Source organism: Octopus sinensis, linkage group LG1 (genome assembly GCF_006345805.1).
Source record: "Octopus sinensis linkage group LG1, ASM634580v1, whole genome shotgun sequence".
Lineage (NCBI taxonomy): Eukaryota > Metazoa > Mollusca > Cephalopoda > Octopoda > Octopodidae > Octopus > Octopus sinensis.
This window is the reverse complement of record NC_042997.1, coordinates 161,569,425-161,590,197: the sequence shown is the minus strand read 5'-3', so window position 1 is coordinate 161,590,197 and position 20,773 is coordinate 161,569,425. Positions and strand designations below refer to the sequence as shown.

The 20,773-nt window shown below is 29.9% G+C and overlaps 1 protein-coding gene across 1 annotated transcript in view; it reads left to right on the top strand.

Annotated features, from left to right (window-relative positions):
• The window catches only part of LOC115210729 (titin), a 678,167-nt gene that overhangs the window by 435,637 nt on the left and 221,757 nt on the right, over nt 1–20,773 (top strand). The window contains exons 297-306 of the mRNA XM_036506041.1: nt 1,136–1,438; nt 1,899–2,201; nt 3,857–4,156; nt 4,540–4,842; nt 6,754–7,056; nt 8,049–8,351; nt 9,955–10,257; nt 10,813–11,106; nt 11,841–12,143; nt 13,038–13,340. Of these exons, the coding sequence (XP_036361934.1) occupies nt 1,136–1,438; nt 1,899–2,201; nt 3,857–4,156; nt 4,540–4,842; nt 6,754–7,056; nt 8,049–8,351; nt 9,955–10,257; nt 10,813–11,106; nt 11,841–12,143; nt 13,038–13,340 (3,018 nt within the window). The remainder of the gene's footprint in view (nt 1–1,135; nt 1,439–1,898; nt 2,202–3,856; nt 4,157–4,539; nt 4,843–6,753; nt 7,057–8,048; nt 8,352–9,954; nt 10,258–10,812; nt 11,107–11,840; nt 12,144–13,037; nt 13,341–20,773) is intronic.

The following is a 20,773-nucleotide window of genomic DNA, read 5'->3' as shown; positions in this document are numbered from 1 at the left end:
GAAGACATGTTGGGGCAAGCGAAATCGAAATCGAATTGAACCAGCCAGGATCCCTGGTCTGGTGGTACGTAAAAAGCACTATCCGACTCGTGGCCGACTGGCTTCCGTGCCGGTGGCACATAAAATACACCAATCTGACCGTGGCCGTTGCCAGCCCCGCCTGGCACCTGTGCAGGTGGCACGTAAAAAGCACCCACTACACTCACGGAGTGGTTGGCGTTAGGAAGGGCATCCAGCTGTAGAAACATTGCCAGATTAGACTGGAGCCTGGTGCAGCCTTCTGGCTTCCCAGAACCCCGGTCGAACCGTCCAACCCATGCTAGCATGGAGAACGGACGTTAAACGACGATGATGATGATGATGATGAGTTCTAAATATTATTTTTTCCTTTCCTCCACCACCACCATTTTAATAACCACTTTCCATCCTGGTATGGGATGGACAGTTTAACAGGATTGAACTTATTGGAGTATCAAGTTTTGCCCCTGCATCTTAGTTTTGGCATGGTTTCTACAGTTGGATGCCCTTCCTAATATCAACTACTTTACAGAACGTACTAAGTGCTTTTTTCTGTAGCACCAGCTTACTTCATTCTTTCCTCTTATATGTTTTTTTCCATTTTTGTATATTTCAAGTAGTCATCTGCCTTGCATGCACTATGTCTCTAGTGGTTTGTCTCTTCACTTCTTCTCCTTCTTTTAAATTTAATACATATTCAACATTCTTTCAATTATGGCAGTTTTTCTTCCATTACTACAGTTATAAAATAATATCTGCAGAATTTTAAAATTCCTTATCCTTGATCAGTATCATAGAAAATTGACTATTTTTTTTATTTCTTTTGATATGAAAATGGATTTTCTGAAAATTTCAAAAATGTTATTACTATATAACATTTACTAAAGCTTTTTAATCAGTCATGAACACAAACATGAGAAATACAAAAGTAAACAAATAATTGGTAATAAAAATGTGAAATATATCAATTTAGATTTACCTCTAAGGTAATAGTTTGCAACTACAAAATTATATATTCTGATTTATTTGTATTTATCATTAAAACTCTTTTTCTATTTCTATTTCTATTTATATTATGTTCATTGAGTTTCTCTCTGCATTATAATTACTATTTTAGTATATCCTGGTATACCAGTTGATCGTCCTTACATTGAAAACCTTGACCCAACATCAATTCGTCTTCGATGGAATCGGTTACACATACCAAGTTTCAGAGCCACAGATGATGAGCTAACATATATTATTGAAATACAACAACCTCCTGAACATAAATGGCGTGAATATGCATCCAAAATACCAGACACATCTTACGTTATCAAAGGGCTGGAGCCAAATAAAGATTATAGATTCCGAGTGAGAGCATATTCTCCATTGGGAGTTACTGAACCATCACCACCTGTAAATATGTACAGAACTATGGGTAAATTTTCATCCAGCAGAAGGCAAAATGCTCTTGTGCTCTTTTTAGTTGATATATTCTTTTTTTGCTTATTTATTTGTTATTTTCTTTTTACTTGGTATTCAGAATAACATGTAAAGACCTACTTTTACCAACAAATACATCTTGTCTAATAATTGGTAGAATGTTCATGAGAATGAATGTATAATAGGTTTTATCAAATATAATTTGTGACTTTCATATTATATTGATATCAATAATACTAATATCGATGATTTTTTTGCAAAATTGATGATCAAGCAAAAATAATTAAATTTTTTACCTTTAAGATTCGTTACACAATTGTATATTTTATTGCCATCACAATGATTACTTTTCATAATTTTAACAATTATTGATAACAGGATTTTCAATTTTGATGGTAAACAATAGAATTATATACATATATAATACTGTTTGTATGGATTGCACTTATTTTCAGCAAAAGGTAAAAGCCCCCTTGATCATCTGGATATAGAACAATATGAACCAAGCACTGTAAATCTCAGATGGAGCAGAACAGATATACCTAGCTATGGTGATGGTGATGGATCACTTTTATTTATGATTGAATCACAACAGCCTCCTCATCCAGACTGGCATCCAGTCGTCAGTGGTGTACCAACAACAAGTTACCATTTAGGTGATATTACTCCTGCTCGAGATTACAACTTCCGAGTTAGAGCTTTAAGTGAATATGGATTGAGCCCTCCTTCAAGAACAGTTGCTTTACGTAGGTTTGCATGTAAGTAGTCTAAATTAAAATTACCTTTAAAGTTTAACAATTTTCCCAATTTATTTGGTGCCTAAATATATTTTTATCAAAATTGTTGTTTTCTCCGTCATTGATCTCCATTTGACATTTATTTCCCCCCAATTTATGGATAAAATAAGCTTGCTCACTTTTATTGAAAAGTCTCTAGAATATAGGTAATTTTATGATTAGCATATCCAAACCAAATGAATATCTCCAAGAAACAATGTTAACATTATTGGCAGGACTACAAAATAATGATAAGTTTAATAAACTAACATGAAAAGTGAATAAAATAATTCATCCAAATGTCTTAAATGTGCAAACCTATTCATCATAACACCAATTAAAAAAATTTAATAGATTTTAAAAGCAAAAGTGATTGTAATCTTTAGAAGTAATGATTTGTTGAATTTTAAAATAAGTATCAGTCAAGTACTGGAGTCGATATAATTAATGTCCCCCTCTCCTCAAAAACTGCTAGCCCTGCACCAAAATTTGAAACCATTATTACTAATGCATTATCATAAACATTAAGACTATGAGTTGACAGAATCATATGCATGTCAGATGGAATGCTTAGCAGTATTTTATCTGCTTTTATATTCTGCATTCAAATGCTGCGGAGATTGACTTTGTCTTTCATCTTTTCAGGGTTCAATCAATTAAGCACCATTTGAGCATAAGGGTCAGTGTAATCAACTAGCTTCTTCCCAAAAATTCAGGCCTTGTGCCTATAGTAGAAAGGATTATTACTGATCACCTAATCATTCTGCTAATCTACTATCCTAATACCACAACTACTACAACTAAAACTTTTTTTTAATAACTTCTTTATTTTTTTCATGTATCATTTATTTGGTTGCTTCTAAATTAAACACAAAGCTGGCAATTTGTTGGGAGGAAATACATTGATTAAATCAACATCAGCATTTAACTGATACTTTAATTTCATCAATTCCAGAGGTTGACCTTGGTAGGATTTGAAACTAAAATGTAAATGTTATAACTAAATACTATAAGGCATTTTGTATGATGCTCTAATAATTTTGCCAACTCAACACTCCTATTTCTTTAATTCATAATCATCTCTTACACTGATACAAAGCCAAGACTTTGTTGGTAAGTTGATAGGACCAACTCTAGAATTTGATCTGTTCTCATGTTATCACCTCTACCTGGACCTGAATTTAGAACTTAAGAAGACATAAATGGATAATTCTTTAATGCTTACACTCAATTTTAGCTAAGCAGATAGACAAATATATATTTCATAAGAGCATAAAATAGTGCTTGTAGCAGAGTTTGAATTCATATTACTGCAGGTTATACACAGTCATAAATTTAGATAAAATTATCATTAACAAGATAATGTTTGAAATACAATGTAAATTAAGTTTTTATTGAACTCACTCAATCCTGAAATGAAACCTAATAGTCTATGGAATTATTAAGTTCAATAGATTTTGTATGGACTGAGTTTGAAATCTTTTTTTATTGTTGGCCTTAGACAAATTGTCATTTTCTATGACTTGAAAATAAAGTTCAATACATTATATAACTCCATTAATTTTTTTTAACATATACTGAATTGTTACCACTTCTTTTTTGCAAAACATTTAATTTTTTATTTATTCTTACTTTAGCTCCTATCCAGCCACCAATCCATAATTTAGAAATCTTTGAAGAACGTCCTGATATATTGTTAAGATGGTATCTAATTAAAAGGCCAGTACATGAAGTGGAGTATCCAGTGATTGATTATATTATTGAACAACAAGACATACCAGGATATCATTGGCATGAGATAGCCAGAGGAGTAACTGGAACAAGTTACAGAATCAAAAATTTGTCACCAAATCATGATTACTTTTTCAGGATACGTGCAAATACAAAAGGAGGTTTGAGTGATCCAACCCCACCTATTGGCTTATATAGAACACCAGGTAAGTAATTATGGTTTTTATTTATAACTTATATATTTGTAGTTTTCATCAGAGTAAGTCTTGAGGAAAGTAACTTTCGTTAAGATATATCCATTTCAACTGTATCCTTTATTCAAATATATTACTTATGCTTAAATGAATAAACATTGAATTAAAATCAGAATCAGGCAGTACCGAAGTCAGCCTTTCAAACAAAATATTCTTATGCTCCACTTGTATGACAACTCAATAACAAATAAAATGGATATATGTAAGTAAAATATGAGATATATAGATATATTAGATTCCAGGTAATTTTTTGTTCTTGTTCAACTTTAAAAATATTTGATAAGATTATAAGTATATGTGCTTTACAATTAATTCATGCTCCAATTGCTTTGCAGTGCCACCAAAACTTTCCCGAACAGATGTTATCCTTTCACCATTTGGGAATGATTCTGTTAACCTATCTTGGAAGCAAGCTGAGGTTCCAGCCTATCAACACCTCCGTTCTCCAATTACATATAGCATATTTATGCAAGAATATCCAAGTATGGAATGGATGCCAGTGGCAAATAGAATAACTCAGCTCAACTATAGAGTGATTGGCTTAAAGCCTGACCGAGATTATCGATTCAGGATTCAAGCTCAAACTGACAGTGGTATCAGTGAACCTACATTCCCTGTCCTTTTACAAAGAAGACCTGGTAAGACAATTTTAAATATGATTTTCAGTTAACATTACAACTCAGCGTATAGTTAGGATTTTCTGAAGTATATACAATTATTATAAGCTTATCTTTTCATACAGAAAAGATAAACTTATAATAATTAAGATATGAAAATTAAAGTTTTTAAACACATTCTATCAAAACTATTTGAAGACTAATTTTATGAAAATTGCACTAAAAGCTTTCAGCAGAGATACAGCTTTTAGTCAAGTATTTACTCCTATTTTCACTTAGTCATATTCTTATATTTTTAGCTACTGTATATAAAAAATTGATTCAAAATACTTTAATTCTTAATTATGTAGCAGAATATGGCTTACAAATTTAGCCGATATTCTTCAAAATATTTTGGAAATGAAAATTACTTATGTATCTCCATCATAAACATTTCTATTGCAAATTATGTTTTATAAATATTATAAAAATAAAGTGTCACCTTTGATCTTTGTAAGTTCTTAAGTTAGTGCAAAATTTCTAAATGCTTAAACTGCTTATATTTTTATCATAGGTTTTTAAAATGCTAATTCATTTACATGTCATATTGTTTTTTATCATGCCTCTTGACATTAGTGTTCTGGAGCAATCATTTTCTCTCAAACAGACTTTTACTTCATTAGAGTCCATTTGGGATCTAATGATGTCCAGACACTAAAGTTAGTAGAGTAATTTTGCATAGTTCATCTACAATATTTGTAAAAGTGTTTAAACTCATTGTTATGAGTATAATTTGTTTTATTTGAATCATTTGTTAATCATAGCTGCATATAGTAACTAATGACTTATATCTCTGGAAATATTAGGGAAGTAATATTTTGGGAAGTTTACACTATTTATAGATATTATATTAATGTTGTTTTCAATTTGATATAATAATTTTAAATAAGTTAAGTTTGTATAAATAATATATATTATCACTTTTCCTGTATGGTTAAAATAAGTTTTGATGCTACAAATATAAACTAGAGAGATTAAATATCTACAACTATAAACTAGAGAGATTTTTTTTTATTAAATTCTACTTATCACTTTGTTAAAAATTCAACTTCTAGTCGTTTTTCATAGTTAACCTTGTATCTTTTTACTTTTAAGACACTTTGTATTTTTTCCTATCCATTTATTCACTTGTCATATGTTCAAACATTGATCTTCCCATGTTTTTTAATATGTTAGTTAATATAGTTTATGCTGGAAATTATTCAACATGTTACAAACAAGTTTGTTGCAGTAGATATTAATACTATTAACTAAGAAACAATGAAAGTAATATTCTATGTCCATAATTTGTAATTTTCTCAAAATTCATTGAATTTTCCTGTATAAAGCAGAATAATGATTTCATTAGAAATATCAAACTTTTGTTTTTGAAGTTCTTAATTTTGTAAGTGCAGAATTGAATGTTGCCTTTAAATAGTATGTAGACTAAAAGAATGTTTTTATTGAAGAATATAAGTACTGAATTAATTACATTTTTTGACAAGTAAAAACAAAAAATGAATGAATTTTTGTGGATCAAATTATATTGTAATATAATGTAAAATTTAATGCTTACAAACATTAGTCATTGATTGTTTATAATACATTCTGATCAAACAATTTCAAATGTGTTTCATTCATTATATTGGAAAAGAGTTATATGATAAGAATAAGTAGGTGAAAAACTAATTATATAAACTTTGGAAAGCTTGTTGCCCAAGTAACCAAAGGCTACTAACAGTTAGTGCTAAATTAATACATTGCAAATCATTCTTCTCACTAAGAAACAGCTTCATCGAAATTAACTGTAAATAAAGATAAAAATGCAGTATTATTAAATCTGATAAATAAGGTAACTGTTTAAAGTCAACTTAATGAAGATTCTCTAGGATGTAATATATTTTCTGTTTTCAGTTCCTCAAATGGCATTGTATGAACCACATATGTCTGACATTCACCCAACATCTATAAAACTGTCCTGGAAAGAGGGCAGATTACCCCGTGGTTATTCAAAGAGCCTCAGTCAATTACTGTACCTCATTGAAATTCAAGAACCTCCTTCTGAATTATGGCACCCTCTGGCTCGGGATATAAGTACTCTAAGTTACCAGGTATCAAATCTTTTACCAGATCGAGACTATTTGTTCCGCATTAGAGCTTACATAGGATCAGATCTGAGTGAGCCAACACTTCCTGTGTATTTGGCTAGACGTGCAGGTAGGTTCAAACTAATTTCACTAATTGTTACAGGTTATTGAAATTTAATGAAATAATCACATATTTCTATTCCGTTTCTGCTGTTATTTCTCACCACTATCAATTTTAGCATTATTAATTGCACACTTAATTAAATTTCATGGATTATGCTTTCTTGCATACCACTTTTTTATTAGTCCACATGATAATTATGTTTTCTATATGACTTTACTGTCTACAACTACACAAACACACACTCACACTCTTAAACACACACACACACACACACACTCACATATGCTCAAACATTCACATACACACCCTTTTCTCCTTTCTCTCACATTGACTGAAACTGCATGCAACCTCAACAATTCCTGTTGAATGTACATCTTTACCTTGAATGAGGATATGAAGTAGGAACTTAGGAACTACTTTTGCAACAGCAAAGCTTCTACTTTTTCACTGAAGAACAAATTATAATTAAGAAATATCTTAAAAATGAACAGTAAAAAAATTAAATTTTTTATGGAAACCACACATTACTAGAACTGAGTTTGCCTTTCAAAAGCCAGCCTATTTTAACTTTGAACAGCTACTGACCCTTTATAAATAATCTACAACAACTGTTTTGCTCATGCAGTGCATTCTTCTAGAAATACCTTGTTTTGATATTAATAATACATGACAATAAGATCCATGAAATACTTATATTGCAAATTAGTTGGAAAAATATGGATGCAACTTTATATGACAAAAACGAATTAAGTATTTTTGTAAACAATATGTAGCTCATATGACATCATCAGAAAGGAAAATATATATGCCTATTTAACATTAAATTTGGGAATTTTGTTAATAGGATTATATTGTCCTAAACTTGTAAATTGATATCAAATGTTTATCTCTCTCTCTCACACACACACAAATGTATCTATTTATAGTAACAGTTACAAATATCTTCCAAGATGCAATGAGACATATAAAGATTCTTTAATATCTTCCATGTTTTACAGGACCTCCACGGATGACTAAAGACATACCCTATGTTGTTGATATAACCTCTGATTCAGTGTCTTTAGCTTGGAGATCAGCTGAAATACCCTCTAGAATTGTTGATTATTCACCAGTTTCCTACAGGATTGAGTTACAAGAAATACCTTTTGGCCACTGGGTTACTGTTGCTAAAGGTATACCAACAACAGCTTTCAAGTTGGATAATCTACATCCAAATAAAGAATATGCTATCCGTATTAGAGCTGAAAATGAATTTGGTATCAGTGAACCAACTGGTGCATTAATCCTTAGAAAAAGAGCAGGTATGATATCAAATACTGATTTATTTTAATTTATTAAAATTCCAAAATTGAGACAATCTGGTCATATAACATAGTTTTTATTTTATTTTCTAATCTAAAATTTATACTGCATGAAATATTAAAATTTTTAAAAGATCTTATTATAATAATAATCTAGCATTATTTTTATTCCTTTTTTTAATAATGAAACATTCTATCTCAACAGTTGTTCTTATAGGGTCACATCAAAAGAAATTTGAGAATCTCTTAATCTGTTTGGATAAAGTTAATATAAATAGAAATTCATTATAGATGTAAAATTTTAAATTATGAAAATAATTCATATTTACAACTATAGAGTCAAAGAAACATTTTTTTTCTAATACCTTGTTTTGATATTAATAATACATGACAATAAGATCCATGAAATACTTATATGAATATTTTAATTTACTTGTGTGTATGTATGCATATATATATATATATATATACAGTGTACATTTAAACACATAAGAGGTATCCATCACAGGATTCCTTTCACGCTAGAAGGAACAGCTAAAGTCCAAACCACTATTAGGGATAAAATCTTGAAGGGAATGAAAAGTAAAAACATTTGCCATATATATATACTATATAAGACATAAATATATTTATATACACTAGGGTACTACATAAGCACCTGCTTTGCTAAAAATAGAAGTCAAAATACTTCTAAGCCACAGAAAAGCCACTAAATTAATACAGGTATGTTAGGAAAAATTTTAGTGAACAAGAGTAGCGTCTTACCTCTGCCAAGGATGCAGGAGGAATGTCAGTTAATTTGATATCATGATTTCGAATTTAGCACCAAAGGCACCTGATTCTCTTCAGTCAGATCTGCAAGGGATAGCTACTAGAATTCACTAATACCATGCCTGTAAATTCGTTTGAGTGGCTGAACACCATTGAAACAAATGAACCATATGAAATTATTTATAAATATAAATGAACGATATTATTCCTAAAGATAATAACATTAGTGACCATAGAAGCTGTTTTGGCAAAATTAATGATATATAAGATATATAAATATATTTATATTTCCTAGTGTACTACATAAGCACATGCTTCACTAAAAATTGAAGTCAAAATACTTCTAAGCCACAGAAAAATCACTAAATTAATACAGGTGTGATAAGAAAAATTTTAGTGGACAAGAGTAGCATCTTACATCTGCCAAGTATGCAGGAGGAATGGCAGTTAATTTGATATCATGATTTAAAATTTAGCGCCAAAGGCATCTGATTTTCTTCAGTCAAATCTGCAAGGGGTAGATATATATATGATTAACAAAATAAGAGCAGAGAGAGAAGAGCTGTTTGTTAATTGCTATCAACAAATAGAATCTCTCCTCTCATTTTTCTTATCTTGTTAATTGCTATATACTCTTCACCATTGTGATTCTTGGTTTATGAGAATGTCAGTGAAGTTAGACCTTAGCCACAGCCACTGTTTTCTTGAGAGCTGCACACCAGCTTACTGTGAGCTCCTCTGATTGATTCTTTGAATGCCTATTCCTGTTTATATATATATATATATATATATATATGAATTATAATAATGCTATATTGATCTTCTATTTTAGTTCCACCTTGTATGCCTCATGAAGAACCAGTCATATCTGATGTTCAGCCTGGATCCCTTCGTCTATCATGGCGTGTTGCAGTCCTGCCATCATATTTAAGAGACAAGATATCCATAACTTATAGTATTTATGTTCAAGATTCTCCATCATCCAAATGGAGGCCACTTGTTACTAAAATCCCACACACGTCATACTACTTAACAGGATTACGCACTGACAAAGATTACACCTTTCGAATTCAAGCTGAGACGTCATTTGCTGTCAGTGAACCATCGATGGCAATAAGGGTTCCTGCCATCTCCCGTAAGGAAAACACATCCTTTGTATTTTTAAAGTGCTTCCATAAATTAAATATAATGGAAATCACACAACTTGTGTTAAACAATATTGTTATTTGTTAAATTGGAAAATACTAACTAAACTGGGAAAATCAACCCACTACTTCTGCAAATGAAAATTTTCTTAAAATTACATTTAGGTTTTTATTAAGAATTGATTATAAATAGGAATGTTTTCATCAGAGCATATCTCTAAGTGCCTGTAGTTGGTATGAACTTTCATGTTTTTTAATAAACAACCAAATAGCATGTAAAGGTTTTTACATAAACTAATTTGAACAGGACCTGTGAAATTTCTGCTTCTCTTAAATACGATTAAACTAAGCCTTTTAAAATCATTTTCAACATTATATGGGAATGGAGCTCTTTGTTACACTTTTTACAAAATATATGAAAAAGAAACATTAATTTACTTCATTGTGTTCATCAAGTATAAATTAATTCTATTATTCTGATTTAAACTAAAGTTCAGTTCATTTGCTACACAAGTTATATTATTATAACATTGAATTTGTTTCAGAATACAAACGACCTATTGAAACCCCTGAGATAGTTGATATCCAATCTAAAGGCTTTCAGCTGTCTTGGAGACCAACAAGAGCACCTTCTGTTGGAAAAGATTACACATATGCTATTGAATCACAAGAACTTCCTTCAAGAGAATGGAAGCGTGTGGTTGGCGGTGTGAGGAGTACTACTTACAAATTAACAGACTTAAAACCGAAACGTAACTACTTATTTCGAGTTCGAGCTGAGACAGGTTCTAGTTCTGCTATTGAACCATCAATTCCTGTGTCATACAGTCGAAGTAGAGGTAAGTATCTCACAAGATTCTAATAATGGAGACAGAGTGATGATCGAGTGATTAGAGCCTTGACTTAGAATGGTGCAACAAATATTTTAGCATATTTAGTATAGTTATCATAATTAGAACTACTTAAATAATGTCACAATGAAATAGTTAATTGTTAAACAGCTGCTTACAAAAATCAATTCATGAATTAGGCAAAGTTAAATATTTCCAGATACACAAACATAAAAATACAAAAGAAAAGGTTTAAAACTCCAATACATATATCTATATATGTGTATACATACACACACACATACATACACACACACGCACGCACGCACACGCACACACACACACACATACACACACACACACACACATACATATATTTATGTATACACATATACAGATATATGCATTGGAGTTTTAAACATTTTCTTTTATATTTTTATGTTAGTGTTTCTGGAAATATTTAACTTTGCCTAAATCATGAATTTATTTTTGTAAGCACCTGTTTAACAATTAACTACTTCATTATGACATTATTTAAGTAGTTCTAATTATGATAACTATACCAGTTATTACCCTCCTATCATTTCTTTATTCAAAGAAGAGAAAAAGATTCTAAGTATATCATTCCTGACAAAAATATTCAGAGCATAATTTTTATCTGATTTAAAAAAAAATAACAAAATTTTAATCAAGTTGTAATATTATTTGCTTAAGTAACATGTCTTTTACATTTTATGTTTTAGTTGTTCCACAATGCCCCATTGAAAAACCTCAATTGTATGGTATTGAACCACAAGCTGTCTGGATATCATGGCGCCGGCTTTATATTTCATCTTATAATACAAATATTCAGTTGCGATATACAATTGAAATTCGGGAATATCCAAGTCATCAATGGAGAAGTTATGCAACAAGAGTCACTGAAAATTTCTACAGAATCACAGGCTTGAAACCTAACTGTGATTATCATTTTCGAATCAGGCCTGAAACAATGTCTGGAGAAAGTCTAGAGGCTTCACATCCAGTAGCTCTTTATAGATCTGCAGGTTTGAACTTATTTGTTATACTTTAAATATAACATTTTTATATTTAGATATTATAACTAGTTTTGGCATATGTTATTTAAATATCTTATATTTAAGTGCTAATTATTGAATCCTGTGGTATAAAATGTTATACTTTAGAAACTGAATGGTAAATGTATGTCAGTGATAAAACAAGTGAGATTCAAATAAATGCTACTAGCACATACACACACTCACACACATAATAACTCTTTCTACTATAGGCAAAAAAACCCAGAAAGTAATCAATGGATTATGCCGGAAATGACATGATATATTCCCAAGTGGGGAGAATTTTAAGGAGTAGAATTTCTATGGATACTGCTAATAGATAAAAAAAAATTTAAGCAAAATCTTGATAGCCTTTTAACTATTTTTAATTTAGCAGATATGTTTTAAAATTCAAATTGTATTTTTTACATGTATAGTTGTATATTGATTTAGTGTTGTATCATCTACTTAGTATCTAGTTTTCTTTTCCTTTGTTTTCCTCCTGATAGCAGGGTAGGATAGTTGTTTCCCTTTAATTTTGTCTTCTGAAGTTGGGCTGGGAAATTTGTTAATGAAAAACATCAGGTGAAAGTTAAAATCCAGTTAAAATTAAGTATTTAACATTGCATGTATATTACTAATTTTTCTCTGAGTTTCATCATCTGGAAACACACATGCACACACATCATTATATATATCTTCACATTTGTGAAAATCATTAGAGTTCTCCAATGCAAATAAAAAAAATAATTATACATTCATTATTTTCTCAAATTGTTGATTACATGATTTCTGAAGACAAAAATTATAATAAATTTTTTGAATGTGTTAATTTGTAAAATATTTATGTTATCTACATACTTCCATTATCACTATTTTTTACAGTTATACCACGTGCTCCAGCTCAGCGGCCAGAGATAACAGATGTTGACCATGACTCACTTGCTTTAAGATGGGCTCGTGTTGAAATACCTGCTATTGTGGGAGGAGACAGACAACTGACATTTATGATTGAAAAACAGGAGCCACCTAAATATGACTGGTCAACAGTTGCAAGTGGTGTAACTGACACAAAATACAAAGTAACAGGTCTTTCTAAATCGAAAGACTATATGTTTCGCGTCCGTGGAGAACATCCACTAGGTCATACAATACCTTCATCACCAGTTCTATATTACCAGACAAAAGGTGAGATACTAGTGCTTGAGTTCGTGAGATATATTATTGAAGACTACTAATATACACCAATCACCCATCCAAATTAAATACTTTTGACTTTGCATGATAATGAACAACTGAGTTTGATATATTATAAGCTTGATCATAAAAATACACCACACACCTATATTGGCTTTACTGTTTGGGATTGAAGGACTTTTGCCATATTTTGCCAAAACTATCTTTTCTGCTTGGATTGAACATTTGAAGTGTGTATTCATGTATTTGTATTACATATGTATGTTTTTTTTTTAATATATATACATGCATTATATAGCTAATATATTATATATATATATGATATATTTGTGATTTGACCTGTAAAATCATTTTTAATACAAACTTATGAAGAAAGCAAAGAGAAAGTATATTATGCTACAACTAGTGCATTAAATCCATATATAGGTTAACAAATTATTAAAGTAGATATTTAATATTATCAGTAGGCTTGTGCATATGGAATTGAGATTGTAGTCAGATTATCATGACTGTTTCATGTTTACTTAGAGATCTATAATATACAGGTTACACAAACATGCACACAAACACACACATGTATGCATACACCTGTGCACGTGCATGCACATACATGGTATAAAACTATTGGAATGCTAGATCTACAATTGCTACTTTAGTTTATTGAAAATTGATGGCTGCATCTTTGTGGACCTAGATAAAACAGCAGTACATATTTGTGTGTATGTGTGTGCATGCACACACATGTGTGTTCATATATTTGAAATTATATAGCGTTAAATTTAAATTATTACCTGTTGATTAAATAGAGTATATCAATTTTTATTACATGTGAGTTTTACATGTATTATACTAGTCTTTACATGTATTCTACTATTCTTTATATTTTTAGTTTAAGTTATTTGGTTATGAAATGTTTAACTATGCAAATATTTGACTAAATAATCGCAACATTTATATGTTTCAAGAAAACATATGGGAGTTCTTCAACTCCAATTTTGTAATTTTAAGATTTCAGTGAATTTTCTATGAGCATGTGTAATATGAAATAGCAAAATATTAGTTGATAATCGGTATGTTTGTGGCTGTTTGCTAAGTTTCATAAGCTCCATGAATAGCAGGTAAGTAGAAGTTAATATCAGCTCGGTTTCACTTTTATGAATAATTTGACAGCATGTATATCGTAGAAGTTATATAGAATATAGAAAATACTAGGTAAAATTTTGTTTCCAAAATAAAGAACATTTTCCTTACCTTATTAGAATATCAAATTAATATTAGACTATGTAGTTCAGTAGTTACATGTGTTGTGGTTACTTTTGAACGCACACAAGACAAAGTTTTGTGTAAAACTGAGTTGAGAATAAAATTGTATTTCATGCAATTTACTGATAAATATTTATCCTTAGTAGAATAGAAATGAATGATTCTTTTATTTTACCCTGGTTTTAAAATGTTAAATCTAATGCTTGCATTTGTGCCTTATTAATTGCTTACAAAACTGACATTGTTATTTGAATTATGTTTGTAAATTATTAGTATTATAGAATTTATTTTATTAGTTTAATCAAAATTTCTAGTCTTTTACCTTATGAAGTAAGAAAGCAATAAATAAACTTTGATATAAGTTTAAAATCCTCTGAAGTATGATAAAGTTAATCATCCTTTAAAGTATGATACTTCAATTTTTCATTTAAAGCTTAATACAAAGGATTGATATCAAATTTAAAAGGATGTTAAAATGTAAATAACAAAGAAATGGAAGTACAATGAATGGTATAAATAAACATTGTGAGTTGATATAAATGGGGACGGAAAGAAAAATAATGAAAACTATGAAACAAAGTTAACAAATAGTTAGGAAAGTAAGCAACGATTATGTAGAACTTTGTAATACTTACTTGAATAAGTAAAATAGTAATGAACAAAAAAAGATTTTTCATCAATTAGTGAATTAAATAAATTCTTTTTAAGGACAGTATATTTTTTTAGAATACATTTTGCAATCATGCTGTTTAAGAGTACATTGTTTGGAAGATTATTTTTTGTTATTATTTACATTTTTATGTTTGCTAATGCACTATTAATCAAGTTGTTTTGTTGAAAATTCATTTCAGTTTTCAGAATTTGTTATTGAATATATATGCTTCTTTTGATAATTTTAATAATTACTTGGCTGTAACATATGAGTATTATATATGTACATGTCTATTGTTTTATATGTATATACTCATTATTCACTGCTTTGCTTCTTTATATGTAATATTGCATGATAATTATTATTTATTGTTCATTATATCTGCTTTAGTATAATATTTAAATATCTTCAAGGTTTCTAAACATTCATATATTATCATTTATTTTATGCTGATATTTAAAATAGCACTATTTTGGTAATTTGTTAGTATATCTCCGGTACTTGAAGGTGGTGTTAAAACAGCAATTATGAAGTTAATGTTACCTGAGCATATTTTGCCTTTCATCCTTCCAGAATTGATAATAGGAAGTGCCAGTCAAATATTGGGGATGCTATATTTGTTATAAACTTTCTCCAAGTGTAGCAGAGTAGTGACATTAGAAACCAATGTTAAAAGAGAACAGCCCCATTTTAAATGTCCAACACTTTTAGAAATGTTTTTAAGCTATGATTAATTGTATTGTATAATTCATAATATATATAAATATTAAGTGTTACCTTATTTATCTTGTACAATCTTACAAAACATAGGAGGGGGTTCCAGAGAATTTTATAAAAAAAAACAAGAATAAATTATTCATATGGGAATGACTGGATTTTCAATAATTAAAAATTTTCTAAATACAGTTTTATCTGTAGTTTATATATCATATTTAAACTAGGCTTACTTTTTGATGATAGCATTTTGAAGAAATAGCTGGTCATACAGCCTAAATAAAAGATTCCTTTGATGTAGCATGATAATGTTTCAGCCCTAAAAGAGAATTGGAGTGATCATGTTTAAAGGATATGAACTGCTGTCATAAATTATAAACAAATTTCTTTTGTTAGTCTGATAACCCATTAATGCATAAAAAAAGTGTTAGTGTGGTGTTAAGAAGATTAAGCATTGGTTCTACCTAGAAGAAAAAAGAAATATTTAACAAAAAAATTGCAAAGGTTTAATGAAAATATTTCAGCGCAACATTAAAAACTCTGACTAATATTGAAGTTTCCATTCATGACAACCAATCAGTGTATTCATTTTTGAAATTTTTTTATGCTGCTGAAATTTGCAAGCTTTTTTCGCTTATTAAATACATCTGCATATATTAATGCTATTGGTGCTTGTAATGCATATGTTGGTGCATGTTAACAAAAATTTAAATGTTGTGATTTTTTCTTTACTTATCCATTTTGGTAAGCATTTCAAATTAGTAGATAATTTTTCAAGGAGAAGTTGTAAAATTTATTCTTTCAAATATTTCCAAGATAATCATAACGATTTTGTACGCTTTATAATTAATTATTAATTCATTTTCTGAAGTAAGCACTGAAATGAATGAATTTAAGAGCTTTATCAATCATATAGAATGTTTTTAATTAGGTTTTACAGAAACAAGTAATACATTACAACATATTTAGTTAAAATTTCAATTATAATTACTTTCAGGTAAACATAACTGTATGTAAATTAACTATTTTATTGAGGATGACTTAAAAAACTTCTCCTTGAATATTGTTTATATGTAGCATTTCTGATTTCCTCCTTTTCTATTTTTATTTTAGGTGCAGTATCAAAAAGTAAACTGCATATTACTGACAAAAAAAAATTCTAATTACAAATTAAAGCTTCACCATGTTGTATAATGATGTGATATGCTTTAAACTTATTTGATGATGCAAGCCTAAGCTGGTAATTTATTTATGAAACTGCATTTGGGAATTGCATTATCAAACACTGAAAAATCAGCATACTTTTATTAAATCAACATGGTAGACAGTGTGGAATTTTGTTATCATAATCATGCATATTAATAGTTAAATTAGGTTAAATAACCAGAGAGGTAAATAATAACAAAATTCCATACTTCTGTAATCACAATATATGTATGTGTGTGAATATATATATATACACACACATACATACACTACCTTTTTAAAATTAATTACTTAACACTAAAGTTTAATATATTATTTAAATGTTGCAATTTCAGATAGATATGAAAACAAATGTCCTTTTGAGTACTAGATAAATGTTAACCTGGCTTTATAGATATTTAGCAGAGCATGATTATTTTTATAAATTAGTATTAGAGTGTATAACTTGCATGTGACTCCAGAACTATATTATTCTCATGCATTTTAATTTTCTAATGGAATTGATATTTTGGTTTAAAATTAAGTTTTATATAAGCACTTAAGCAGAAGAGATTTAGGTGCTTGATTATAGGGAAAAGTCTGGGACTTTAGATATTTTACAGACAAAAAGCCAGTGATTTTAATGATGCAACAATAAAATGATGCATATTTAACACATATTTCTATTCAAAATATTTACATGCGAATGATTTCGTTTACAAAATGTATTTAAATATTTAAATTACTTTTTGATAAGTAACAATAGATACAGTTAATGTTCATTATTGTTATTTTCTATTAATTTTATTTGCTATTTTAAAAAAGTTTGGTAAACAATAAATTCCAGTATTTTATCCTTTGAATATAAGAATTTGTGCTATATGATATTACCAACTGGATTTTTATTGGTGAAGAACTGAATTTGTTTAGAACTGAAAAAAAAAAAAATCATACAAATATGACTTCCTGAATGCTGCCCACCAACTTTTTGCTTGAGCCATTGTACAATCTTAAAATATGCTACTCTACATTTCCCTTTCAATTAGAATGTTTGTTGTCCTTCAAAATCCAGAATGTTAAACTCTCTTCCCATACCTTTTCCCATACCTTTTCCCACCTGCATTTGGAATCAATACATTACTATTGCAAATTGTATGTTCAATAAACAACCAATATACTGCAACCAAGTGTTTCTGGTCTTTGATCTACCCTTCAATCTTTCGATTGGGATTACTTTCCTTTTTACCAAGCTGATAATACTTGCATCTGTGATTGCTGTGATATTTCCCTGGTGAACTGGACTCTTACACTTAGAATGCATGAATATTTTTTCTCCAGCCCTGCACCAATATGCAGATATTGTTGATGTATTTAAATGTATATATGCAATAAATACACTTTATGCATAGAATAAAAATCTAGAAAATTTATTTTAATTTTTGTTTTGATATACATTGATAAAAATTTATATAAATGCTATTTCAATTTCAGCTTTGTTTTCTCTAACAAACGAAGTAATAATACATATCTCTTTCATTGATTATATTCTGATATATCATTTATTATCATGACATTGTCTTTCTATTGTAATTTATTTGTATGTGTTAAAGTTTATTTTGAAAGCAGCTAATATGCCTTTTTAATGATTAAGTTATCTATTCTATTATCAAAGTATTTTTGAAAAATATTCATTTGGACCAGCTTTCAGACAGGGACTTATTGTAACTTAACAGTGCCCCAACAACCTTACCTAAATGACAAAATCTAAAACTAAACCCATTGTTCATATAACATCTGTGCACTCCAGTTGAGACTCAACATTTTACATTTTGCTAACACACAGACCATGCATTCTATTCACCTCTAAGACAAAAATCTCTTAAACTTTATCTATAATCAGTCTCTGCTGTTCATGCTACAATTTCTACTCATATTTTACTCAAGAAAAAGGTGATGTCTGAAAATCTGGATTCCACTCACCCACTTCTTCCATCTAACTATCAGCAAAAAAGACCTCCAGTTATTCAGGTTCAAAATCTCTCACTCATATTCTGCTAAACAGATTTGTTTTCTCTACCCTTCTTTGAGCTCCCCCAACAACTAAAAGCTCTTTCATCATATTATGTTTTGCATCAATGACATCCGTTTCACTTTATTCACCCCATTTGAAATCATTATCCTTGGTGATCCCAACACTCAAAATTCTAGGTTTTCACATTCACCCATTACTGATGCTGCCAATTAGAAACCAAATTTTCCCCAGTCTTTTACTATATATATATATATCAACTATTTTCATCACCTATTTGTTTTCAACTATATATCAACTAGTTTCATCACCTATTTGCATCCCTGGCTGATGCATAATCACACCATACATCCTTAGTCTCTTTCTCATTTCCAAACCCAACATCTACCAGATTATCATCCTCTCTCTATCTCTCAGATAGTCCCACCACTGGATTATCATAACTATTTACACATCCACATTTTACACAAACCCACACCTTGCAAATCCTGTGGCATTTCAAACCAACTAATAAGTTGAAACTCCATCAGATCTATGCTATTTCTGGCAGCACATATGCTTCACCCTTGTCCCACCAAAAACAACTAGGTGGGTAACCAAAACCATTGTCTTAAGTATGTTATTGTATATATCACACACACACAAAGAGTAGCAGCAGGTATTCAGTTAAAAAACAGCTTACAATGCTTACAGAAAATTACCCAGGCATTCAAATTGTACTGCTTTCTTCCTTCATTGCAACTCCTGAAAGACCCCCATCTTAATTAGCAAAGGATGCTTCTGTGTATCACCAAACACACAAGGTTTCCAACTGTAAACTAGAGATTTTATTATCTCAACCTATGTTGTGGAAACTACCTTTTCTCCACTTTTCAAGAATGATGGTTCTATGCTCAATGCTCATGAAAAAGAATCCATTTCAACACCATACTGCATACACTAGCTAAACTTCCTCCAAAACTAATTTAACTCTACCAGGTTCAGCACTATGCCAAGAGGGAAAATGCCTCTGGTCACTTCAAGTCAAAAATTTTATCTGCATTAACAATGTTCATTTCATTATCCTCTCTAGTCATTGAAACTTCTATCTTCTTTGTAGTGGGATATAGTCCAGTATTTAGTGAGCTATATCCCAATGCACTTCTCCAAAGAAAGGTAAGGATTCTGATCCTGTCAACTACCTTCACACTAACTTCTATCATTCTATCATACTAACAACATTGTAAAGATGAGGGGACTGCTTTGAAGAGCTACCTTCTCCACTTTTCTTGCAATACAACTTTTATAAAACTAGATTTACTTGTGACCTACTCTCCTTAGTCAACCACCAGTTGGCACTCATGCTGCAGAAATTTATGGAAAGCAGTATTGTTGCTCATGATTAAAACAAAACTTACATGTATCAGAAACATAAATCTACTATCAAAACTTCCTGCTTATGGATTCTATGTAACTTTCATCTCTTTGATCAGTGATTTCCTGGCTATATATATATATATATATTGCGATTGGAATGGGTTAAGGGGCACTAGATGGGGTCGGATTGGCTCCAAAATTTACAGGGACATGTAAAAAGAGGTG